The 25,999-nt window shown below is 49.4% G+C and overlaps 1 protein-coding gene across 1 annotated transcript; it reads left to right on the top strand.

The window, feature by feature from the left end:
• On the top strand, positions 1 to 24,719 carry RXRG (retinoid X receptor gamma). Its single transcript, XM_064148238.1, has 10 exons — positions 1 to 376; positions 10,117 to 10,376; positions 14,746 to 14,890; positions 15,542 to 15,721; positions 18,855 to 19,015; positions 20,077 to 20,206; positions 20,887 to 21,019; positions 21,765 to 21,856; positions 22,636 to 22,741; positions 24,255 to 24,719. The coding sequence occupies exons 1-10, from the start codon at positions 328 to 330 to the stop codon at positions 24,400 to 24,402; spliced, it is 1,404 nt and encodes a 467-aa protein (XP_064004308.1). The 5' UTR covers positions 1 to 327; the 3' UTR covers positions 24,403 to 24,719.
• Positions 24,720 to 25,999: the final 1,280 nt, after the last annotated feature.

The following is a 25,999-nucleotide window of genomic DNA, read 5'->3' as shown; positions in this document are numbered from 1 at the left end:
CGCTGCGCCTTGAGCGGCTGCCTACCCGGGCGATTATGCCGCTGGGGCTGTCGGCCGCGGGTGCGCGGGGAGCTGAGGCAGCTGAGCGCGGCGGCCAGCCCTGAGCGCTGCGGGACGAGAGCACGTCTCAGCCTGGCCGGCGGCTGCTGCCGGCGCGAAGCGAGGATGAGCCCATGGGAGACGGCAGCTGCCCCGGCACCCTCCGAGAGCCCCTGCTCCTGCGGAGCCATGTGCCGACCCCGGCGGGCTGCGCTGCGCTCCGGGCAGCCTTGAAGTTAGAGGAGGCAGTTGTGTTTAGAAAGGCAAGAGATGAACTGAAGATTAAACATGTATGGGAATTATCCTCACTTCATTAAGTTTCCTGCGGGCTTTGGCAGTAAGTATTTCACTTGTGTTTGCAGTCTGTGCCTTCTAGGTTAGGTGGAGGAGCTGATCTCACAGTAGGTGTAAGGGGGGCAGTAATGACGATTTAAAACCACGTTTAACCTAACTCCTATGAGGCTATAACATGTGGTGCCTGTGTGCTTACAGGATCATGCAATCATTTTGGTTGGAAAAGACCTTCAAGATCATATGTAACTCTGCCAAGTCTGGTGCTAAACCATGTTCTTCAGCACCACGTACCTTTGTCTTTTAAACACCTCCAGGAGCGTGGATTCAGCAACCTCCCCGGGGAGTCTATTCCAGTGTTTGAGAACCTTTTCTGTGAAGAAGTTTCTTCTAATATCCAGCCTAAGCCTCCCGTGGTATGTGTGACGTTGCCCTGTGATTGCATGTGCTGCGAACTTCAGCAGAGCCAAACTAAGCGCCCTGAAGTGATGCAGCCTTGAGTCAAACGATGACTCCTTGCCCTGAAGTTTAGTCTATGGCATTTGAGAGATGTGTGTTTGTGTGCAGTGGGCTGAGTCTGTTCATTGAAAGAACAGGACCAAAACAAGTAGATATCTTTCCAAGTGCATTTTTGTCAAGTTGTTGAAGGAAAAACAAACTTTATTTATAACCCAGCCACCAAGGAAATTTGAAGAGGGCTCTTTCCTTGCCCAGTGGCTGCCTACTGCCCTTCTGACACAGATAGCACCACAATTGTGTGTGGAGCTGTGTCCGATTAGCCAAATGAGGCTACATGGTGAGACAGCCATGGCCAGGCTGTGAAGGGCTGCAGCTGCAATGTCCCCATGCATGCCAGCCACGAGTGAGCTTTGGTCATGGAAACCAGAACAGCGCTTGGGAAACAGGCTTTGCAATTGCTATGCCCACTTGTTATTTTTATCTGAAGTTATTCCTTTTGCCTTAATATGGAGAACGGGTTGAGGAGCTGTAGGGTGCTACTCAGCCCCGGCAGGGAGCAGGCAGGTTGGGATGCTTGGCTGTGGTGGGCTGAGAGGGCCCATGTATCAGTTACTGACAAAATAGCCACGCTTCTCCAAGGAAGCTGAAGTGCATTGTTGGTTAGGGATGTGCAAAGACTTAGTACCTCTGGAAAACTCCTCAAGTTGCTGCCAGCCCTTTAGGGTCAGTAAATGTCTCCAAGACTCACTCTGGAGGCCCCCAGGAACTGTACACCAGCCTGTTATTTCTCTTCTCTAGAAGAGGTTTAGTGCAGACATTGAATTGCACATGGGATGTTCCTGCTATATGTGTAGTTTTGGGGCTTTTTTTTCCTCCCTCTTTTACCAGATGCTCACCTCTGGTAATTCTTCAGCTCCAGAAAAGTCATTGTTATTGCATCAAGTCATCCCCAAGTTTCACAAGTCCTTGACTTTCCAAATGCATTTTAAAGCAGTTTATGCAGTAAAGAATCTCATGCTTGCCAGCGTTTTAGAGGAGCCAAACCCTCTCCTATTGCTGCAATGAGAGTGAAACACTGAAAGTGTTGTGTATGAGAATTAAAAATCTGCAAGGAAGAGAAAATGAGATGCCATTTGTACTGATCTTCATAGGAAGCAGGCACAGATCCCTGTAGAGACAGGGGTCAGGCAGTCAGCAGAGCCTCCAGGAGATTTCTGAGAGGAAGTTGGTAGTCAGAGCAGAGGTACTTCTGCTTCACCAGCAAAGGCAGCGTGACTGTTCTCCAGCCCACCAACAGCATTTTGGGATTTTAACTGTCCCAAAGGTAAAGTGTAAATACACTTTTAACTTTGAAAGTGTGTTTAGCTGGTAATTTAACCTGCTGCTAACTTGCTAACAGAGGTGTTTTCTGGCTGCTGGTGGAGATGCAAAAACACTGGCCAACTTTTGTTTGGGCTGCTTTGAAGCAGTTGCTCTGGCCTGTCTTGTGCTCCCCAAATGCATCAAGCCTGCAGGCTGCCATTCACATCTACAGTCTCCTCAAAGCCAGAGGGTTTCTCTGCACCTGAGGCATTTTGATGTGGCTTGGGGCCTGTGAGTGGTGCCTGGTGCTGCCCCTCTTTGTGTTGTTTCATCTGCAGAGAGGGACTTTTAGCCATTTGAGAAGGAAATTGCTTCTCTGTCCAGACAGCTTTAGCTGCAGGTGGGGAGATTCAGAGTGGCTGTGAAGAGGAAGTTGTTGAGCGTGAGAGTGGTGAGAGGCTGGAGTGGGTTGCCCAGGTTGAGGCTCTGTCCCTGGAGGTGTTTAAGGCCAGGATGGATGTGGCTCCGGCCAGGCTGCTCTAGGGTAGGGTGTCCCTGCTCATGGCAGGGGGGTTGGAACTGGCTGATCCTTGTGGTCCCTTCCAACTCTGACTGATTCTATGATTCTGCGCAGTCATGTTAGAAATCAGGTTGAGGTGTTCGATGGTGTGTATGGCTGTCACTCTGGTCTTAAATGTCCAAATAGAACACCATCATATTTGTCCGAGAATGTTCCCACACAAACTGGTCATAAGCACATGGTTTGTGATGACAAAAGGGCAATCCCACTGTAGAGTGTTTCAAATGAGTTTCTAGAGCAGAAGAGAGAGTGTTCAGGTGAGTCACCCTTAGACATCTAAAGCAGGAGGTGTGCTAAAAGCAAATGGATTTGTCTTCACAGCCTGGGCTGTAGGAGTAAGGAAAGGGCTTCAGAATGTTTTTTATGCTCCAGAAGGATGCATTTCATCCAGGACCCATCTTGCAGGGCAAGGAAAGATGCTGTGCTGGCTGTCCTCTCTCTCTGAGCACTCTCTGGCACAGTTAGTTGGGGACAAGAACTAACTTGGCTGCTCCACAAAGTCTCTTTTATTAGTACTCATGTAATCTGGCCTGTGGCCACGCCACCTCTGGCAGCAATCTTGTCAGCTCTCCCAAGCAAAGCGGGGTTAGGCCAGGTCATTTAGGGGGTAGGAAGAAGAAAATCTGGGTTGTGCCTGGAGGGGAGCTGCTGCCTGGTACCTTTTTCACCTGTGATGGTCTCTGGTTTTGTGACATGCAGGATGTTATGTCACAGCTTTCCTGGTCTGGACCTGTAACTGTGTACATGAAGATGGAAGAGGGCTCTTTGAACTAGAAAGTCCAGCGACTGGGTAACTCCTGCAGCTACGTAAATGCAGATATGTAAAGTATATTATTCGTAGTAGTGTTACAGGAGACACTTGCCCTCAATTGTCTGGGGCAGCCACAAACCCTGCACCTGTTGGGTTCCGTCCTGATGGGGACCTGTGGCCTCTGCAGGAGTATAAGACCACTGTAGGAACTTGTGCATGTTTTTTCCTGGTGGATGATGTGCTGGAAATCCCACTGGTCTGGTAGGGAATCTGACCAGGCAATCATGGGAAAACCCCTTCAGGCCTTAAACCCTACAGTTTTGCTTTCTGTGGAGATGAGAAACTATCCAGCTCAGGTGTGTTACTGTGGTCACCATGGGGATGTGATACCTTCTAGAGTAAATTTGGTTTGTGGTTCTCATTTTCTGACAAGCAGTTGCCAAGATCTTTGGTTAGCAAGATCATCATTGTCATAGAGTTACAGAATCACGGAAACATTCTGGTTGGAAAAGACCCTCAGGATCACCAAGTCCAGCCAATAAGCCTATTCTGTAAGATTTGCCCTAAACCATATCCCCAAGCACCGCATCCAAATGACTTTTAAACACACCCAGGGGTTGGCGACTCAACCGCCTCCCTGGGCAGCTCATTCCAGTGCCTGAGTTCCCCTATAATGCATGGCTCCTTTCAAAGGCACGGCAAAGCTTGTGTAGTTTCTGTAGATTTTGCTTCTTCCTTCCCTCTTGCTCCTTTCTTCCTGGAGAGGAGAGTATGTGGTTATACTGCAGATGTGTTTGTCCAGATGTCCTTGGACATATTAAGCTATTGACTCACCATCCAATTTCAGTCAAATTAGACCAAGATCTCAAAATAGCATCTGATGATAAGTGTGCACCAGGGCAGGTGAAACTCCTTTGCTTCCAGTCCATGGCTTCTTATGAGTGTCCCATATTTGCAAGGGTGGCATGAGAGCATTACCCGAGAGGAGAGGGAGCAGCTTTGCCCACCACCTGGAGAACTGAGGGAATATTTCTCCTTCTCTGTGCAGATCCCTGTTGCTGAAGCCCCTGCTCATATATGTGCCAACATACCTCCGGGGGTTTTGTTCCTCCATAATGTTAGCTGTCAGGGGAAGACCACATTATTTATTGACTTGGAGCTGGGCAGGAAGATGGAAGCACAAAGGTTATTGGGCCTTCAAAGCAAAGCAGGACCAATAACCTTTCTGTAGGATATTAGAATGGTAGTCTGTACTGCCTGTGGAAATCTGCTTGGACAGTTAAAAATATCATCAGAAGGGGAACAGCTTTCCAGTTTAGTTTCCATGTATTAAACAAAAACTACTTCTGCAGTCATAGCAACAAAACTTTGTTTGATTCCAGTTAACGTGGGCTACATAATGCATCCAGTTTCAAGAGCATTTCTCACAGGTATCTGCCCTTGAAGGTCGTCCCAAAGGACAAGCCACCTGCCAAGCTGTGCCTCCCACGCACACCCATGCTCCTCTGCTGAAATCAGTCCTTCTCTGCATGTCTCTTCCCACTTCTTGGTGCTCTCTGATCTGCGGAGGATGAAATACCTGTAAAGCTTTTGCTAGGCATGTCAGGCAGGTCAGCTTGCACCTTGAGGTGTTCATGCTGAATGAACCCTTTCTGTGTGTATCTGAGCCCTCAAAAGAGCAAATGTGGTTTTCAGTACTTGAAGAGTTCCAGCTTTTGATTCTCTCTGATGTGAAGGTTGGAAGTATCATCATCTCTGGGTTTGCCAGAGATCTGCAGGTCTCAGAAGGTAGGATTGCTTCAGGGCTTAGTTGAAGGATGAGTCCAGTGTTTAACACAGACACATTTCTTCTGGGGGCTTCGCTTGGTGTTAGGGCTGAAGGAGCCTCAATCAAAACAAACTTGCAACCCATCTTGGTTAAAGAGCTTGTGTAAGACTTGGATGCTTCTGGTCTCTGTATTCTCACTCCACTTTATATTCAAATGCAGTTGCTAAGACTGCTGCTTTCTGCCGCTTCTTAGGTGAAAATCAAGACAACTCTACTGGCTGCAGCCTGGACACTTCTCTCCTTACTGCCTTTGATAAGGCATTTGGAGTCACTTGCACACTCTTGCAGGTGGTCTTTGCTTCCATGCCTGCCTTGGTTTTACTTATGAACCACAAAGGTATCCAAGCTGGCTTAATGGAGCTAGCATTGAACCTGGACCAGTTTATCTGTGTTAGCCCAGACCTGTCTGTTTAGCATCGGTGCGGTGGACCTGGATTTCTGTGCTCTGCAAGTGCATCGGTTCCACACCTGCACGTTTACTCTAATGTAGGCAGTGTTTTTCTATCCCTGATTTTGTGAGGCTGTTCAAATTTCCTGTCCGTGGACTAGGATTTTGCTCAAGAGAAAGTAAAATAAAGGTGGAAGCTTTCTGTGCTTGCTCAGCTTCAGTGGGTGGTGGGTCTGGTGGCTGGTCAGTCTTCAAGGGCACTCTTTTTGACATGTGGGGAACAGAGTGGCTCTTAGCAGAGGCAGCTTGGAACAGTGAAGCACCCAGAAGGAAATGTCCTGTTTTTAAACTTTGCTTTCTCCAAGGAGAAGACTGGAGTGTGAGTGTTTCTGTGTAAGAAAGCTTCACCGAGACACTGGGCTCTCTGGACACTGCATGTTTGCAGTGGACACAGCAGAGGACTCACAGGAAAGATTATCAGGCATTGGAACAGGGTGCCCAGGGAGGTGGTGTAGTCAACATCCCTGGAGGTATTTAAAAGATGGGTGGATGTGGCACTTAGCGATGTGGTTCAGTGGTAGTGGCTTAGAAGCAGTGGTGGGACTGTGAGCTTAAGGCAAGCAGTTGGACTTTAAGATCTCAAAAGTCTTTTGCAACTTCAACAGTTCTATGATTCTAATTCACACAGGACTGTTCCCTCCTGTCCCCTCTTCCTCTTCTCCTCCAGGAGAAAAGTAAATCCGATATTAGGATTTCCTGGACCTTTCTTCAGGAAAGTACCCATCCAAGCATTATGAGGAGGAGGAAAGTGGGATAAAGCCACAAACAGCCCCGCTTGTGGATCAAAAATCAGCTAGTCTGGAGTCTGCAGCAGTGGGTAAAAGCAGTAGCAAGCACTGGTGCTTGATGGCGAGTTTCAGCTGGCCCTTGCCCGCAGATCTGGGGGACCCGGCCAGTCTGAGAGCCGTGTGTGGAGCCTGCAGGCAGGGGCTGCGCCAGCCGCAGAGCCCTCGCCTCCTGACGCAGGGCGCCCTCTGCTCCGCGGGGCCCCGCCGCAGCGGGCGGAGTGCCGGCATCGCTTGTCACCTCGCATTACCTGATGGACAGGCTCTGGCCCGCTTTGGCCTCCGTAAATGTCACCTGTGCCGAATGCCGGTGGAGAGGCAGAGGTGGCCAGCTGTAGCTGGCATGCAGGACCGAGTGTCATCTTCCCAGTCCTCCCCGCTCTGTGCTAGAGCTGCAGCCCTGCTGCAGAGCAGCTCCCTGATGCCCCTGCTGTTTCTGTTGGGCCCCAAATGCTGGGAGAAAACGCCTCTAGGAAAGCTATACCATCCCGGTGAACCCAAGGCCTTTCTGGTTGCTTTCTGCTGAGAGACGTGGGACCAACAGTATTTTCCTGCAGATAATTTCATTTACTAGTTTTTAACCACAATTAATCAGACTTGCAATCTCTGCTGTTGACTTTGTACGCTGACTTCTTTGGACTGAAACAGCTCTGAGGATACTCAGCTAGGGAAGAGTTAATGCTGGTATCAAGGGTGCTTTGACGTGGCTGTTCCTACACACCCCTTCTGCCAGCCATCCAAATTATCCCTCACACGATCTGATAAACTGGTAGCTGTCACGTCTTCTATCCCTCTCGGACTGAAAATGAGAAGCTGAGGAGCGTTTCCTCAGGTGTGGGGGATTGCATTTCTGCTCCTTCAAGAATCAGTTTGGCAAACGTATCCCAGGGAGGGTCTAGAAGTCAGAGTCTGCAGACCCTTGCAGGAGTGCTTTGCTTTTGATATTTTTGTTTTGGTTTTGCTTTTCTGAGTGGAGTTTGTATTGCAGTTTAAAATTGTTCATTGGTAAATGAAAAGTTAGTGCTGATGGCTTTGTTTGTCACAGCCTAGGCACATGGACAGGTACTGTGGAAACATGCTTGTTAGCTCAGCTCTGCCGTCAAGCCTTGAGAGAGCCCCGATTTACACCTGCATGCTCTCCAGTGGACATTTTCATCTGTCCATCCGTCTGCACTAGCAAACACTCCTTCATGCATTTGTGCTGCCTCTTTGGTGTCTCATTCTTGGGGTAAGAGGCAAGCACAAGCGTTTCATGTTTCCTGGCCTCCACGTTCAATCCTATCCTGGGGATGCAGGGGATTCCCCTGGCAGACAGTCAGCTCTTGGCATGGGTGCAAGCCTGCCATGAGGCTTGCCCTGCATAGCAGTTTCCTTGTGTGAAAGCCTTGCTCTGGGTCCTTATGAAACCTGGAGCCCTTCTGATGGAGAATCGTAGTGTTGACTGTTTCTGTGAAGCCAGGTATAAATGCAAACAGCTAAATAGCTCTCCTGGGAGTCTCACTGGTTGGAATCTCCTGTGTGATACTTTCAAAGAATGCCGTTTTCTCTGTTCATGGAGTAGAATGAAGAATCTTTCTTCTTCTTAGCTGTCCTAGTGTGATAGACTTATGCCCAGTCTCCCATTCAGTGGCTTATTTTGCAAGCTGAAGAATCCTCAAAGGCAGTGTTGTTTCTCTAGTTGTTTAAAGAGGCATAAAACCAATTTCCTTTCAAGTCTGTGCTACAGATGCTGGAGAGACCTGTGTACTATGGTACCAGGCTGCTCACAGGTGATGAAATATGCATTTATTTTTCTCTGAAGCTGATAATGGCACAAGTCAGGATGGTCCTTTTAAGTCCCAGGAAACAACTGAGGTGCCTCTGTGAGCTCAACACTGAGGCCAGGCAAGTGGCACATCTTCCCACTGCTCAAGGCTCTCCTGGCAGCTGTCTCTGGGGTGAAAGGTTTTTGCACTTGGAAGCCGCTACAAGGTAGGCATTTTGCTGTTGACTAACAGGAAAGAACCTGTGTGTCTCCATGATGGTGGCAGGGGTATGTGGGGTGACTATCGAGCGGCATGCAGGAGCCCTGGCTCTGCCTCCAGATCACCTTGATGCCTCCAAGGCTTCTGCTGTTGTCATTGAGCCGAATTCCTCTTGCTGCACATCGCTTTCCCACTGGGAGAATTGATCCAAAAAGCCAAAGCAAGAATTGACAAAGACCTTTTCTCCCCCTCCCTCTACAGAATTAAGTCTGAAGTGGGTTGATAACAGCAGATCGAGTCCTCCTTGACTCTGACAAATGTCTTTAATGTTATTCAGCAAGCTGACCTTTTCCTGTCTTTATTGTGCATCTTCCCTTTGAATCAGACTTGATTGTTACTTCAGGTAAAATAACAAACACTGTCACGTAAATAACTTTACCATAATGCTAAAAGGAGAAGGAAAAACAAACAAAACACCCAAGCGCTGCTGTGCTTGCAAATGCAATGGAAACAACCATCCTTTGTGCCAGCCATGGAAAACCAACGGTGTCACCTTCCCACATAACATCTTTGCCTGGCTACTCCAGGGAATGATCTCCTGTGTTTGAAAAACACCAGAGAAACAACGGTTCATTGAAATGTTAATGACAGATAATGTTAGCTGGGGTTGGTAAGTTCTAGGGGAGGGAGAAAAGGTCATATCAGTCCTTAAAATACAGCCAGATGCATAACCCATCAGGACAAGTGGGCATTTGATGCCCAGATATCCACTGAATATTTGAAATTTGGCTTACAGAAGACATTGTTCAGGCCTTGGGTTAGATGGTCAGTGTCAGAGCCTGCCCTGAAGTGGCAATGACCAAGGTTATATTGTTTTTCTAGGCCACTCATTCCCCAGTGGAGTTCAGGAGCAGGCTGACCTCATGGGGCTACTTGTGGGGCTCAGCTTGTCTATGTGCACTGGAGCTCTTTGGTGTGTAAGGAGGAAATTCTCTTTCCTTGTGGCTGTGAGGCTGTCTGCCAGGCACACCTGTGTGGCCAGTGTCTGCTCTGTCACATACCATGTGAGGAAAAGCAATGGTCAACATAGTTTGTGGGTGCCTTATCCTGTCTTCTGCATTGCTGGCATGTCATGGACAGTTTCTATGCTGTGCTACTCCAGCTCCTCCTGAAGATGCTGGCATCAAGTTTTGAGAACTGCAGATACATGTGAAATAGCACAGTGGAAAGCTATGTGGATGGGAATGGAAAGAACTGAACCATGGGAAGAGGAAAAGAAGCCTGCTGAAGGCAATGCTAGAGCCATCACATGAGGGAAAGGTGCTTCATAAGATGTAGGGAGCATTTAGGCTTTCCAGCCTGTTTTGTGAGGATTTCATGGCTCTGTCTCTAGAGAAGTTAGAGAAGACCACCTTGAGGCAGGCAGACAGTGCTGCCTTCTTCCAAGCCAACTGAAGCAGTGAATGAAGATTTCAGTATGAAGTACTTGTCTCCATGATGTGTTTTATTGCTGTAGGTAGCTCCATTTTCCAAACCGTGACCAGTGTTTGGCTCTTTCACTTGGTAGCATAAGGCACATTTGTTGGTTGTTTTAAGCCTTGGCCAGCATCTAGGCTGGCACAGCCAGCCTCAGCCATGGTATATTTAATCTTTCTGCTTCTCCTTGCAGATTCCTCTGTTCATGCCAGCTCCACACCCGTGAGCCTATCGCCAAGCCTTTCCACGGGGAATCTGGTGGACGGGCACCACAACTACCTCGAGGCCCCTGCAAACACCTCCCGGGCCCTGCCGTCCCCCATGAGCGCCATCGGGTCTCCGGTGAACACGCTGGGCTCGCCCTACAGAGTCATTGCCTCCTCCGTGGGCTCACATCCTGTCACTCTGTCCTCAGCCCCAGGCATGAATTTTGTGACACACACCAGCCCGCAGGTAGGCAGATGTCCACACTTGCTTCGCTACAGTTCGTGGTGTTCAGAGTGGGTGAAGTCCCAACACTCGAGGGAGTGGGCTGGCTGCTGCACCTGGCCTCGCAGGGACATCAGCTCTAGAGAGCATTTTCCAGCATGTGAGTCTTTCTGCAGAAATCCTCCTGGCAGAGTGTGGCTGTTCAGGCTAGATTCATAGCTCAGACATAAATAAAGTTAGGAACAGAGCAACGCTCCGAGTGACAAAGATAACATGCCAGGGGCAAGCCATAAAGTGGCAACCACAGAGAAAAGGTTCCGTGGAGCATTGAAAACTTCGCCTGGAAGCACAGCTTGTGTCTGGCTCGCTCCTGCTGCTCGCTGCTATCTCCCCTGCCGCTGTGGCTTTGGCTACTGCTTGGCTTTGCCATGCTGCTTGCTTCCCCTCTGCTCCATCTAAGGTCGCTGTGTTCTGCAGTAGTTTATTTACGATGTTTAGTCTAATTGCAAAAACAAAATTTTGTTTTCTGACTTTCCCAATCCTGAGTTGTGGTGAATTTGCTCTCTGGGGCGGATTTACAAGAAGTTATTGGGAGAGGAATCCTCTCTAACCCATAACACAGAGACATCACCTGTCTATGCTTCAAAATACCTTGCGTGATAAGGGCAGAAAGACACTTCCCAGGTCTGCTCTCACCATGGGTACAATCCAGTTACCCTCCACTGCAACCACTGAAGTGTGTTTTACTGTACGTGGAAATAAAGGAGGTAGCCAAGGGCTGCAGCATGCAAGGCACAGCCCTTCTTCCTGCAGGAGGATATCTGTTTCCTGTCCTTATCTGGAGAGGAGACAGACAAACGTTCCTGCTAAATGCCAGCCACATACTCTGTTACACAGAAGCTTTGCCTGAAGGAGAAGGCACTGCTCCCAGCCTACTACCTGGGCTCGCTCAGGTCCTGAGGCTTCCTCTCCAATACCCAGATATTAGAGTTGGTGCTCCCCCAGTACCATGAGCTATGAGCCTTGCAGGACAGCTCTGTGGAGCAGGGACAGAGGCATGCTGCCCCAGGAGCCTGGCACCACCTCTGACACAGCTGTGGCCAAGGTAGCAGTGTGGACTTTTGATAGTGTGCAGAAACGTCCTAGCAGTCCAGCTATAAGTGGACATTTTGCCTTTTATTAATAAGACTTTGTGTTTTATTAGTGGGGCCTGAAGGTAGGATGTACTCAAGAGTCACATGGCTTCTGCTGAAGATCCCTGAGCCCTCTCTGCCCCATACCCTGTTGCTACTTCATAGGCTGTCTGAAGTTCTTCCTAGCACCTGGCACTGAGACTGGGAGAGGGTGGTATGGAGGGGTCCCTGAAGGGCTCTGAGTATAACGGTGGTGTGGCAGGTTTGACTTAACTTTCACCAGCATCCTCAACTCCTGCATGGGTCTGAGCTGTCAGCAGTGTGTGTTCTGGGCATCCTTCCTCCCTCAGCTCCACCCAGCTGTTCTCTGTCAACCTGATGATGTTTGTGCTTATGGAATCATAGACTCACAGAATCAACCAGGTTGGAAGAGACCTCCAAGCTCATCCAGCCTAACCTATCACCCAGCCCTGTCCAGTCACCCAGCCCATGGCACTAAGTGCCCCAGCCAGGCTTTTCTTGAACACCTCCAGGGACTGTGACTCCGCCACCTCCCTGGGCAGCCCATTCCAATGCCAATCACTCTCTCTGTGAACAACGTCCTCCTAACATCCAGCCTAGACCTCCCCCAGCACAGCTTGAGACTGTGTCCCCTTGTTCTATTGATTCAGGCATTCAGGGCATGTATTCACAGTATTCAGGGATGTGTTAGGAAGAGTATGGCCAGTAGGTTGAGGAAGGGTCTCTTCTCCCTCTACTCTGCCCTAGTGAGACCACACCTGGAATAGTGCATCCAGTTCTGGGCTTCGCAGTTCAAGAAAGACCGGGAACTACTGGAGAGAGTCCAGTGGAGGGGCATGAGGATGATTGGAGCATCTGTCTCCTGAGGAGAACAGAGACCTGAAGCTCTCTAGCCTGGAAAACAGCAGGCTTAGAGGGGATCTTAATAATGCATATACATACCTAAAGGGTGGGAGTCAGAAGGATGGGGCTGGGCCTTTTGTGGTGGTAATCAGTGATAGGACAAAGGCACTGGGTACAAACTAGAACAAAGGCACTGGGTACAAACTAGAACACAGGAGGTTTCTTAAAGAGGAGCTTCTTTACACCAAGGATGCCAACGTGCTGGAGCAGGCTGCCCAGAGAGATTGTGGAGTCTCTTTCTTTGGAGACTTTTGAAACCCACCTGGATGCATTCCTGTGCAGTCTGACCTAGACATACCTGCATTAACAGAGGAGTTGCTCTAGACAACCCCCAGAGGTCACTTCCAACCTCTACCATGCCGTGATTCTATGTACTTTGTGGTGGTAGAGCTGGTGGCAGCACTGGCTGCATGGAGGCCTTTCCTTTGGTGTTGGAGATACTCTGCGAAGCAGTTTCCCTAATCCAGGCACTGTGCCAAATTCCAGCTCCAAGGAGCAGGTTTCATTTGTGTTGCCTCTAATGCAAGGAGACAGTTGGGCCTTGGGGATTCAGCAAGGAGGCAGCTAATGGATTTGGGTTCAAGGAGTTGCCCCAGATATCATACATGATTACACTTAACCTACAGGAGTCCAGCTCCAAGGACAGTGATGGCTAAAACTGGCCCGTTCCCTGCCCATACACCCTCTCTCCCTGTTACTGTGCAGCCAGAGAGAAAGAAAAGGTGGCACCTGACCTCTGAGTAACATTTTAAGCCATAAAAGATTCCTCCTGACTCAGCATCTTTCCAGGAAGTTTCCAGAGTAAAAAAGGTGGCTGGACCACTTGTGGGGAGGATGAGGTTGATTTCCCCTTTCCTTGGACTAGGTTCAGATTTTGAAGCATTAGGATTTAGAGCTGCCAGTGCCTGGGCTGGGTCTCTGACTGGGAGGGCAAACCTCTGTTCCTCTGGGAATTTTTTTCCCTACACAGAGGGGCAAACCAACTCGGCTCCTAATGTGGGGCAGTTTTTGCTGGATAATTTGTATTTTCAATGTCATCAGGTCTTTGAAGGCTTTGTAAATCAAGGGACAGTGGTGACAGGAGATGAAAACAAGCTTCACTTTTTAATTTTTCTAATGAGATGTCAAAAAATCCCAACAAAATGAATACTTCCTATTGTTTGCTGAAGTTCCCTGTGGAAATGTTACACTTTTCCACGGAAAATGGGCATGTCATTAGAGCAAATGGAGAACTTGCCACGGTATGCATGAAATCCAGTGGTTTAGACATCATGGAGACTGTAATGAAGGCTGTAGCTGGGTTTTCATCCCAAGCCTTGTTCTCTGTCCTTGTTTACGCCCTTTTGCTGGCAAGTTGTTCAGGTGATAGACTGGGGGGACTGTTAAAAACAATCTCAGAGATGGAGAAACCATCACCAGCCCTCAAAGCCTGGCGGTGGGAAAGATTTGATAGTGGTTTTGGAGAGATGTTGCTCTGCCCAGACAGCTTTTGACAAGATGTTCTCCATGGTCCCTAATCCTCACTGCCCTGGCAACAGCGTCTTAAAAGCAGACAGCAATAAAAGGAAGCCCTGGGCAACATCAGGCTTTGGTCTCTAATCAGTGTGGGTTTGTAACCTTTAACTCGCAGCAGCCATGAGCAGCTTCTAGAGATCTCAGCTGGGGGCTCTGGGCCATTTGCCTGCATCTCACCGGAGCTGGTTTTCAGATGCTCATCCTGCTCCTCTGGTTTTTTAATCTGGTAACCCCAACTCTGCTCCATTCTCCATCCCAAGAAAGTGTTTGGGAACAAAAGTGCCAGGGAGTGTCCAAGCTGGCCTTGTTTTTGTGTGTTTGTGCAGATTTGAGACAGGGAAGCTAACCCACTTAACACACCTTTTTTTCTTGCTTTAAAAGCATCATCACAGCTTCCCTAGCCATGCAGCAGTGCAGGTTTAATTGCAGCCTGGCTGCAAAGCCCTCCCTTACTAAGCTGTTAGTGTTTGAGGCCACAAGCAGCCAGTGATCAGCATCCTCTAAAGCAGGCAGGATTCCACCAGCCTTGCTGCTTGGAGGCTGTAACTGAGCAGCTGAGGGCTGCTGCTTGCCATTCTCCAGCTCCACTTAGTCTTGGCTTTGGTTACAACATCTGGGCAGGGTAAGACATGATATCTGCTTAAATCACTCCATCTGGATTCACCAGACAATGTCTCTGCCCATGGCAGCCTCATGGAGCTGCTGGGAATATGCTTGTGGACAAGCCCAGCAGGAGCAGCAAGGGCAAGGGCAGCTCAATTTGGGGGTAGTTCCATAAAGTCTCAACCCTCTCACCTGTCTTGTGGCTTTTACTTCTGCAGCTCAATGTCCTGAACAATGTCAGCAGCTTGGAGGATGTTAAGCCCTTGCCAGGTCTCCCAGGGATTGGGAACATGAATTATCCATCTACAAGCCCAGGATCCTTAGCCAAACACATCTGTGCCATCTGTGGGGACAGGTCCTCAGGTAGGGAGTGTTTGGATGGTTGTTTTTTCTTGGGGAAGGGTTTGTGCAATAAAAACTCCCTTGGTGCTCTGAAGCAAGGCTTGTGTAGGAAATAACAGTGCAGAGGCTTGCTGGAGCCTTACTGACGTTGCGGCCAAACTCATGTGTGGGTCTGGCTTACCCAAGGGCAGACTCTCTGTGTTACAGATTATTTGTGCTGTGCCCAACAGACAGCAAACCTAAAAGCCATGCTCTTCCCCTTGACATGTAAAACATCATTTTACATTTCGTCCTTGTTTATCAAAGGAAAATAGATCAAAATTGCTGCGTTCTTATTCACCTGTGCTTTGTGTTAGCTGGGCTTTGCCTGGGCCTGGGCTTTCTCTCCTACTCTTGCAGCCTTTTCTGCACCTTGCAGACCCCTCTGTATCATTGCAGCCCGTTTGCTACCTATGGCTTTTCTTCACTTGCATTGCAGCTGAGATGTGGATTCGCATCCTTCCCCTGGGATAAAGACCCCCCAGCAAAGCAGTGGTCTTCTACTTTGCCACTGGTTACTATTCCTGTGAAAATCCACTAAAGCCCAGTCAGGTTTGCCAAGATGGTACCTGCAGATGGGCAGGAAGGGCAGATGTCTGCCAAACAATTGATGCCCTCCCCTTGCCTTCCCAGGGAAGCACTATGGGGTGTACAGCTGTGAGGGCTGCAAAGGCTTCTTCAAGAGGACAATCAGGAAGGACCTGATCTACACCTGCCGTGACAACAAGGACTGCCTCATAGACAAGCGCCAACGCAACCGCTGCCAGTACTGCCGCTATCAGAAGTGCCTTGCGATGGGCATGAAGAGGGAAGGTACCTGTGGGCTGCTGGGAGGAATGCACTTACAGAAATTTTCCTTACATTCATCAGGGTAAATCTGGCTCTTGGTGAACTCACAAGGCTAGAGCATGCTTAGAACCTACACTGAGAGCTTCAGGGTGGTTTTGATCTCATTTGATAATGGAAGCGAGGCTGATGGGGAAGTTATTACACTGTATTTTTCTTCCCATTCCACCTAAATACTCATACTGGTGACTGTCACATCTGTTAAGTGATTTTTGACCCAAACTTGCCTTTAGCTAGTGGCCTTTAATGACCTGGGCTACTTGGACCCCTGTAAACCTCTGCTGTGGACAGCACCTGGCAGTGAGAAGTCCTGCAGTGTGCTTGTTTCCTGTGTGAAGAGCAGCCTCAGCTTGCCAGCTTCATTTATCATTACCTAATTCCTGCACTGGAAGACAAGAGTGAATTATTTATTTTCGTATTTAATCGTATAGCTCTGCCATTCCTACCCAGCCTCACCTTTGGAGGTGAGCCGTGCCAGAGCTGTGGTGTTTTGATGCTGCAGGAGACAGTTGTCTGGAAGCAGTTCATGCAGCCTCTTCCATACTTGACCCTCGCTCACCGCAGCCCCCAAAGGACTGTGTTTCTGACCTAAGCCACCTAAGGTGTTGATCTGGAGCAAGGATCTGGCCTGAGATAGTTGGATCTAGAGGCACTTTGCACTATCTTGAAGGAAGCCTCCAAGAGCTGCCAAGGGCAGTGTGTGTTTGCAGCAGCTCCTGCAGCGCCGCCGCTCTCCCACCCAGCCCTGGAGCATGAAAGCCCTTGCATGAGCTATCGCCCAGTGAGTTTCTTCTGCCTCCGCTGCAGCGGAAGGCGAGTCCGGAGGTGTTTGTCTGCCCGAGGGCGCCCCCTGCGGTTAGCTTCTCCCGCTTGGGTGGAGCAAGGACCGCTGAGCTGCCTGCAAGCGCTGACGCGTGGAGACAATTAGCACAGCATTTCAGCTGCTTTTGCCCTGGGCGGGACAACTGCATCGCCTCCAGAGCTGAACGCTAGCAGGCAGTGCAGCCGTTCCTTTTCGGAGGCCGCACAAGCTTTTCCCTGTGCGGGAACTCAGACTTGCAGGGCAGAGCCTGGGAAAGGAGCTGTAACTTTGGGCACAGGCTAAGCCTCGTCCTGTTCCACCCTCAGTGCTGTGCTGCCTGAACTGCTTAGGGCCGTGGGGGGGGCCTGGGACATGTCAAGTTTGAATCAAAAATCTAATCCCAGACACAGCTCTCCCTTCCAGCTGGGTGCAAAGTAGTTCAGGCTACCGGGGTGTCAAGCAGCTTCTCTTTGCAGAGCATGAAAATGCAAACCCCAGGATCTTGGTGGATCCTGCAGGGGTTTGGCTGTAATAATCACAGGGGAGCTGTAGGAAGAGAGGACAGATTGTAGCTTGAAATAAGGAATCCTGGATGAGTTTGGGGGCTGAGTGATGGACTGATATTTTCCTGACACGTTCTTTCTTCCACTAAGCTTTTGATGACTTTAGAAGCACTTGGCTGGCTTCTTCCTGTTCGTTGCTCTAAGGAGAACAAATGTTTCCCCCAGCTGGCTGGCACATATGTGCATCCCATGTAGCCCTCCCTCACCAGCACTGGACTGGCTGCCCCACTGAGCCATCTCCTTGGGTGCTGCCACTTCCCTAGCAGCTGGGCAGTGCTGGAAGCACATCCTCCCAGATGGGAGAAAAGCAGGGATGTAGCAGGCATTGAAAAGTGGTCATGAATGTCAGTACTGAGGAACCTGCCACAGTTTGGCTCATCCCATGAACACACTCTAAGATAAAGCCAGGTGAGGCAGGGATGATATGGAGGCTTATTTCCTGTCACCACTTCAAACAGCAGAGGTGTAATGACAAATGGGAGAGGTGCAATGACAAATGGGAACAAAATCTCTTGATCCAAGCATTTGACATAAAAGCCTGTCACACCTTTCTTACAGCAGCACTTACTTAACTGAGAAAATGGGAGCACATTCTCCCACAGGCTTGCCTGAGCTGTGGGCTTGCTGAGCTGGGCCCTTCCTTGCTGGCTGCTGGTGTTTATGCAGGTCTGCTCACCTCTTTAAGGACTTTTTATCCCTCAGTCTTGGTGATTTTCCCACTCCTCTGGATACTGCCTGGCTGGTGCTTGGCTAATGGGTAGTGAAGCCATTAAGCTGTTGAATAGAGAAGCACCAAGGTCAGCATGGCAGGGACTATCTTTGCAGATGGTTTCTCTCCCACTGAACCTTCCATCTCAGATGTAACTGCCTGTCACTCCATACAGGCTGTTCTTTGACGCCAGGCCAGCTGCCTACCTGTCCCACAGGGACTGTGGGACACTTTTTGGACTGTAGGTTTGGGACACTTTTCCCCATACAGTACCTGCTGGTCTCTGGGTTTAGCAGAACTTCTGATTTCCCTTTGGGATTTCTCCAACAAAAATGTGCACCCAGGTCTTCTATTGAGCACGGGTCTTGGCATGCCACATGCACATCCTGCACCAGTCTGTCCTCCAAATACCCACCAGACCTGAGAGTTGATATCTGTGTTGTGGGGAAAATGTCAGAGATGCTGTTCTTCCAGAGAGGAGGTGTTTTGGAAAATGTGAATAAGAAGAGACTGAAGGCCTTGGAGCATTTGGAGGAATGCTTTGTGGTGGAGAGGATTGGGAAGAGAGGAAGTGGAAGGAGAGGTGACACCAGGGCTGGGCTAGGCTGAGTAAGCTTTTGCTCAGGGATGAGGTGGGCAGCGTGTGTTGATCTAGTTGGGGGTAAGGGACCATCTAGCCCTTCTGCTGGGTGCTCTGGCCACTGTGGAACTCTGAAGCACACTATAAGCACAGCAAACCTCAGTGTCTGGGTTCTGGGTCACTCCTGCCTCCTCTTAGCATCTAGTGACAACTTAGTCCAGTACCTTGAAGATCAAAACCTTTCGTCGGATTTGAATGTCCCTAAGCCTACAGCAACACCGAAGTTCTTGGATGCAGCAGGGGGAGCCATCTGGATGCATGTACATTTGAAACATACTCTCCCTCTTTTAAGGAGGTTTCTCATCCCTGTTCCCAGAGAAAAGGGGACCCACTGCAGGCAGGTAAGAGTTGGTGTGGGTGTAAAGAGCCATATTTCTGTCCTGCAGCTGTGCAGGAGGAGAGGCAGAGGAGCAGGGAGCGAAATGAGAATGAGGCTGAGTCCACAAGCAATGGCAGTGAGGACATGCCCGTGGAGAGGATCCTGGAAGCTGAGCTGGCAGTGGAACCCAAGACAGAGGCATACAGCGACATGACCACAGAAAGCTCGGTAAGGGGCACTGCATTGCCTGCAGCTTGAGACAAGAACACTTGAGGTGTGATTTGAAAAGACAGACCCCATGTGAGCAGTTAGCATTTTGCAAGGGGTTTTTGCTTTGCACTGCCTGAAAATCGCAGAATATTAGGGGCTGGAAGGGGCCTTGGAAGGTCATCCAGTCCACTCCTCCTGCCAAAGCAGGATCACCTATAGCAGATCACATAGACCCACATCCAGGTGGGTCTCGAATATCTCCAGAGAGAGAGACTCCACAATGCCCCTGGGCAGCCTGTTCCAGGGTTCTGTCACCCTCACAGTGGAAAAAACATTTCCTCCTGTTTCCATGGAACTTCCTATGCCTCAACTCCCACCCATTGTCCTTTGTCCTGCCATTGGGCATCACCCAGCAGAGCCTGGTTCTAGCCTCTTGGCACTCACTCTTTACATATTTATAAACATTACTGAGGTCATCTCTCAGTCTCCTCTTCTCCAAACTAAAGAGACACAACAATTTTTCTTTTGAATCTCCTCTGAATGACAACAAGAAAGTAGTCCAGAGATTATTTGCACAGTGGTTTTTCCAGTTCCATTTTGGTTTCCCTGAGCAGATAGAGTAACAGGATGCCACTGAGTCTGAGCCCTGTGCTGGCTTCAGTAGTTGCCCAGCCCTGAACAGTGCTTGTCTGCCCCAGTGACCAGGACTAGAATGGAGCTGGACATAACAGGTTTACTGCTACCGTTTTAATGGTTTAGATAAAACTGCTGCTGATGGCTTTGAGATGTGCCCTGGGGAGCAGGACTGCAGCCTGCTGTGCAGGGCATGCTTTGCAAAGAGCAGCAAGCAAACAGGGAAGCTGAGTAATCAGTGGATTTGCCTGGTTGTAGAGGGGACATTAGTAATGACTACCTTCCCATCAGTGCACAGGTGAGATTATTGGCAGTCCTTGTGCCTCTGAGTGCAGTTAACATGATCCAATGCTGTTTTCAGTGCAGGTAGTGATTGTCGAAGATTTTTTTCAGTGACAGATTCTCTTTTCCTCTGTGCTTTTCATTTTGATGTTGCTCTTAATTAGACAAATGACCCTGTCACCAACATATGCCATGCTGCTGATAAGCAGCTCTTCACACTCGTCGAGTGGGCCAAGCGAATCCCCCACTTCTCAGACCTGACCCTGGAAGATCAAGTCATTCTCCTCCGGGCAGGTAATGTCCCCACTTGTGACCTCTGGGGCTATTCCCATTACCCCTGTCCTTTCTCTGGCCTGTGTACTATGCCACCCAGACTGGGTGGTGAATATGAGAGCCTGAGTTGAACCCTCTCTGCTGTCACAGGGCAAGATGTGCCATTGGCAGTGTAATCTGCAGCTTGTTCCCCTCTTCACGCAGATATGTAGGAGGGCAAAGGGAATAAACATGTCTTGTTAATGCAATTGCTGTAACTACAGAACTTACTATGCATGGGACACATCAGTGTGTAACGTGCAAAATAATGTAAAGGGGTTGCTGATGCAAGGAATATGTTTTCCTAAGAGGAAACCAAATATTTTCTCTTTTCTTCTTCTTCTGGCTCCACCCCTGCCCCCCAAAAAAGTGTCCCTTTGTGCACCTTCCTTTCTGCTGGTCACAGTTTGCCAGCCCTGCAGTGTTGGCAAGGCTGCAGTTGGTATCTAGGGTCCTATCTGTCCTGTGAGCTGAGTTTGAAGTCAGAAGAGAGAAACCAGCTTCCTGCTTCATTGGTTTATGCATTCCTTAATGGCTTTTGGTTGGCTGGTTTTGTTTGGTTGGTGGTGTCGCGTGGGTTGGTTTGTTGGTTGGTTTTTTGGGTTGTTTCGTTTTGTTTTCCTGAGTTACCTCTCCTGTGTCCTGCATGTCTCCTCTCACAGGTTGGAATGAGCTGCTCATCGCCTCTTTCTCCCATCGCTCTGTGTCGGTGCAGGATGGCATCCTTCTGGCCACAGGCTTGCATGTGCACCGCAGCAGTGCTCACAGTGCTGGCGTGGGCTCCATCTTTGACAGGTACGTAGCCTGTTACTGCCATCCCCTAGAGGTGGTGGCCAGGCTGGCTCTGTCTTTCCCTTCTGCATGGGAAATGTGTCCTTAGAGAGAGGCAGAGCAAACCCATGGTGAATTGGGGCAGAAATAGATTAGAATGAGAAGCAGAGGCATGACTGGCTTAGAAACCAAGAACAGGTTGAAAGCACTTTAGAAGGGGATTTGTAGTTGCAGATCTTTGGCTGGATGTGCAGGAGGAGGAGTGCTTCTCTGCCTTCTCAAGAGTTTGCTGTAACTGGATCTAGGGCTAATACTCATCAGCAAGAGCTTTAGCTGGCAAAGCCTTAAAGCTGAGCTTGCTCATACAATGACTGCACATGTACTGTCTGTGTCATGCCTGCTCCCTGCCTAGCAGGATGCTGCATTACCACTCTTAGACAGCTGGCACATGGCAGTGCCTGAGCTTTGTTCAGTGAAATGTGGAGAAGAACCCATGCAGCTTTCCTCAAGTGAATGCAAATTGTTCTCCATAGTCCCAGCTGAGCAGAGAGGCTGTGTGCTGAGCAAAGTGAGAACAGGAGCACATTTAATGCTCGTGATGGCACATGTGGAAGAGCAGTATGTGGCATGGCTGTCCCTCAAAGCTGCCTCTTCCTGCAGAGAGGTTTTGAGGGTATTTCCATTGCCTGTCCCACATGCCTTTCAGCCCCTAGCCTTGCTCTCTGTGCCTGTCTCTGACTGTCTGCCTGCTCACGTCTCCCACATGCAGGGTTTTGACAGAGCTGGTGTCAAAAATGAAAGACATGCAGATGGATAAGTCAGAGCTGGGATGCCTTCGAGCCATTGTCCTGTTTAACCCAGGTAAGTATGAGGCCTGGGGCAGTCCCAGGTGAGATGCACACCATCTGGGCCATGGCAGGTCACAAGGAAGAGGACTAGGACAGCATCAGGACTACAGACAAATTTGTCCCAGCCCCTGGGCACATGATTAAAGAAAACCCAACTCCTGTCCTGCCCATGCACTAGATCATTCTGCTGGGAGGGGAAAGGTCTCCACTGCAGGGATTCCTTCCCTACCTGGAAGAAGGAGACCCCACCTGCAGTGATGTGTCCAGCTCTGGAGTCCTCAGCACAAGAAAGACATGGGCTTGTTGGAGCGGATCCAAAGGAAGCCATGAAAATGATCAGAGGGCTGGAATACCTCTCCTGTGGAGAAAGGCTGAGAGAGCTGAGGTTGTTCAGTCTGGAAAATAGAAGGCTCAGGGAGACCTTATTTTGCCTTTTAATACTTAAAAGGGGACATATAAGAAAGATGAGGACAGACTATTTAGTGTGGCCTGTTGTGACAGGACAAGGAATGGTGGTTTTGAACTAAAAAACTAAAAAAGGGAGATGTAGACTAGATAGAGGGGAGACATTTTTTGCAGTGCTGGTGATGAAACACTGGCCCAGGCTGCCCAGAGAAGGAGTAGACTGCCCCATTCCTGGGAGCATTCAAGGTGAGGTTGGACAGGGCTCTGAGCAACTTGCTCTAGTTGATGCCCCTACTCACCTCAGGGTGGTTGGAATAGGAGACCTTTAAAGGTGCTTTCCAACCCAAAACGTTTTATAATTCTACTTGCATTCTCTTCCTTGTCCAGATGCCAAGGGGTTGTCCAGCCCCTCGGAAGTGGAATCGCTGAGGGAGAAGGTCTATGCCACGCTGGAAGCCTACACAAAGCAGAAGTACCCTGAGCAGCCCGGGCGGTGAGTGTTCCTGCACAAGGCAGGTGGCTCAGGGCAGCACAACGTCCACCTTGGAAAGAGGAGGCTGAGGCTGAAGTCTACTACTTGAGCCACCCTCAAAGCAAGAGCATGACACTAGCCAATACTGCCTGAGCAGCCCAGAGCCCCTGCAGACTGGTCTGTCCTCTTAGTGTTCTAAGTGATATTCTTCAAGGGTGGCAGAGCACTGGAACAGACTGCCCGCAGAGGTTGTAGAGTTTCCACCACGGGCGGCATTCAGGACCCACCTGGACGCTTTGCTGGGTGATTTACTCTGGGTAACCCTGCTCTAGCAGGGTGGGTAGAGTAGACGATCTTCAGAGGTGCTTTCCAAACCCCACCGTACTGAGATTCTGTATGGCTCTGTGGTCCTGAGCCAGGGCCTGTCGGGTGCCGGTGGGATGCGGTTGCCTCGCTTTTCGATCCAATCCTGCCCTCTGCTGGCCGAGCTCTCGAAACGCCGCCGGCTGCGTCTGTCCCCATCGCCTCCAGCCGGGCGATGCGCGCCCGCAGCCTCTGCTGCTTGTGGATGTGAGCGCTGGATGTGGGACATGGGGAAGGGGCAGAGGAGCCTGCTGCACGCCTGACCAGATGCATCTCGGAGCAGGAGAGGCACTTCTGAGGGATTCTGCACCCCCTTCGAGAGGAAGGCACAAACTGCCCTTTGAAGGCAGTTTCAGGAAGGATTCAGAAGTCACTAGTTAAAGTCTTGGGGAGAATCTGGATTTATTCAACAAGCAAATAGTTATAAATGCGCTAGATTCAAGCGCCCTGGTGGCCAGGAGAGCCAGTGGGATCCTGGGGCGTATTAAGAAGAGTGTGTCCAGCAGGTTAAGGGAAGTTCTCCTCCCCCTCTACTCTGCCCTGGTGAGACCTCATCTTGAATACTGCCTTCAGTTTTGAGCTTCCCAGTTTAAGAGGGACAGGGATCTGCTAGAGAGAGTCCAGCAGAGAGGATGATGAGGGGACTGGAGCACTGCCTGGTGTTGAGAGGCTGAAAGACCTGGGGCTTTTTAGTCTGGAGAAGACTGAGAGGGGGATCTAATAAACATCTATAAATATCTGAGGGCTGGGGGCCAGGAGGGTAAGGGCAGGCTCTGCTCACTGCTCCCTGGGATAGGACAAGTGGGAATGGATGTAAGCTGCAGCACAAGAGATTCCACCTCAACACAAGGGGAAACTTCCTTACTGTAAGGAACACACAACACTGGTACAGGCTCCCCAGAGACACTGTGGAGTCTCCTTCTCTGGAGCCTTTCAAGGCCTGTCTGGATGTGTTCCTGTGTGACCTGAGCTAGATTTTATGGTCCTGCTCTGGCAGGGGGGTTGGACTCAATCTCTTTGGGTCCCTTCCAACCCCTGACATCCTGTGATCAAACTCCTCATTTTGGGAGAACTTGGGCTCTCCGCTCCTGAACTCCTGGGGCAGGTTTGGAAAGAGGTGGGAGAAGGCAGACATTGTTTCCTGTGTGCTTCTGACTCTGCTGTCTTCCAGGTTTGCCAAACTCCTTCTGCGTCTGCCGGCACTGAGGTCCATTGGGCTGAAATGCTTGGAGCATCTCTTCTTCTTCAAGCTGATTGGGGACACACCTATTGACACCTTCCTGATGGAGATGCTGGAGACACCCTTGCAGGTCACTTGAGGATCTGGCCCTTCTCTGGCCAGACTCTGCCCCACCATGCCCCTGCACAACTTCCCACCTATATTTTCTGAGCCTGTGAGAGCTCAAGAACTGTCCTTCACCCTCCCCTCCCCCTTGGTGGGATTGTTGTGGTTTTGTACAGCTGTAAATCACCCCCTCTAACTCTCCCTGGCCTGGCAATGGAGGGTTACAGATCCTCTGACCAGTTAACCATTCTCCTGCTCCCCTGTACAGATAACTGCTTTAAATTATTTTTTCACTCTCAATAAAAGCCAACAAAACAAATAAAATGATACATGAGAGAGGCACTGATTGGAGCTGGCAGAGCAGTGTCCTCTTTTGCTGCGGTCACAGGTCCAGCTTGGAAACTAGCTGAAGTACCCTCCTGAAATCTTGGGCAGCACAAATCAGGGCAGAATCTTCACTTGGGATACTGCTGCTCCTGCTGACGGATAGAGTCCTCTGATCTGTATTGTTACTCCTTGCTCCTGCTAAGGAGAGATGTAGAGAAACTTGCTGCTTGGAGCATTTGATTCTTAAACAGGAACTCTTGGACTCTTTGAACAATTTAAATTTTTAGAGTAATTCAAGGACTGTTTTTTTTTCCCCTTCCTCTACGCTTAGTCCAGACACTTAGGGAAGAACCAAAGTACTTCAGTTTGGTCCAGGCAGAGCATTTTTGGGGTAACCCAAACCTGGCGTGCTCAGTGATAATTTACATTTTTCTGAAGCTTCATTAAATTACCTTTATTTTTTTCCCCTCTGTGCTTCTAACCCAAACTTACAATCTCATACCTCCATAGGTGAACCTTTCAGAGTAGCAAAGCTGAAGACAGTCTTAACAAGCCTGCCTAGTCTTTCCCCTGCTCAAATGGCACTGCTGGAGCTTCCCATTGCAACCAAGCTAACCAGAGTCAAATGAGTTAAAGACGTTAATTTGTTCAATATGCAGAGCTTATCCTGGTGGGAAAAATGTCCTCCCAGGAACCCAGCAAAACTGTCTGTATTATTATTCATAAAACAGGTGTAGTGTTAAGTGATCTGCCCCTTCTGACCCTCTCAGCAGACAGTGCAGTGAGATGCAGCCGTGCTTCGTCTGTCCATGTGACAGATTGCAGTGCTGCGACTCGGGGAAGTTGTGGAGGAGAAGGGAGTAGTGACAACAGGGAAGAAAGAAGGAGGAAAATGAAACATTTTGTTAAAGCTCCCACGTGGGGATACAAGATTCATTCTCTGATCTTTCACTGTGAGAAGGAAAAAGAGAATCAAAAGAGGAGGAAACAAAAAAACTGATGAAAATCAAAATTAATTAATCTCTTTCTCTCTTTCTCTCTCTCTTTCTCTCTTTCTTTCTCTTTCTCTCTCTCTCTTTTTTCTTTTTTTTTTTTTTTTTTTTTCCCTTTCTGGTGACCCTGAAAAAACCTGGACAATTTCAAAAAGAGATGAAAAGCAGTGGGCAAGGTTTTTAATTGAAAAGGTGAATTCCTCCCCTCCCTTCTCCTCCCCCCATTACAACAGAAATATGCAAAGACAGAAAAATGTTCAATCTGCTTGTGGTAAAAGCTTTGCTCGAGTCTGACTTGCTGCAAGAGATTGT

This window comes from Pogoniulus pusillus, chromosome 8 (assembly GCF_015220805.1).
Source record: "Pogoniulus pusillus isolate bPogPus1 chromosome 8, bPogPus1.pri, whole genome shotgun sequence".
Lineage (NCBI taxonomy): Eukaryota > Metazoa > Chordata > Aves > Piciformes > Lybiidae > Pogoniulus > Pogoniulus pusillus.
The sequence above is the reverse complement of the archived record's forward strand: the minus strand, read 5'-3'. Positions and strand labels throughout refer to the sequence as shown.

What these genes read in the sequence shown, in the direction of transcription:
- RXRG (XM_064148238.1), top strand. Translation starts at nt 328, where the DNA reads ATGTATGGGAATTATCCTCACTTCATTAAGTTTCCTGCGGGCTTTGGC. An exon ending in GTTTCCTGCGGGCTTTGGCA is followed by an intron (nt 377 to 10,116) that starts GTAAGTATTTCA and finishes TTCTCCTTGCAG; the next exon opens with ATTCCTCTGTTCATGCCAGC. An exon ending in TGACACACACCAGCCCGCAG is followed by an intron (nt 10,377 to 14,745) that starts GTAGGCAGATGT and finishes TTACTTCTGCAG; the next exon opens with CTCAATGTCCTGAACAATGT.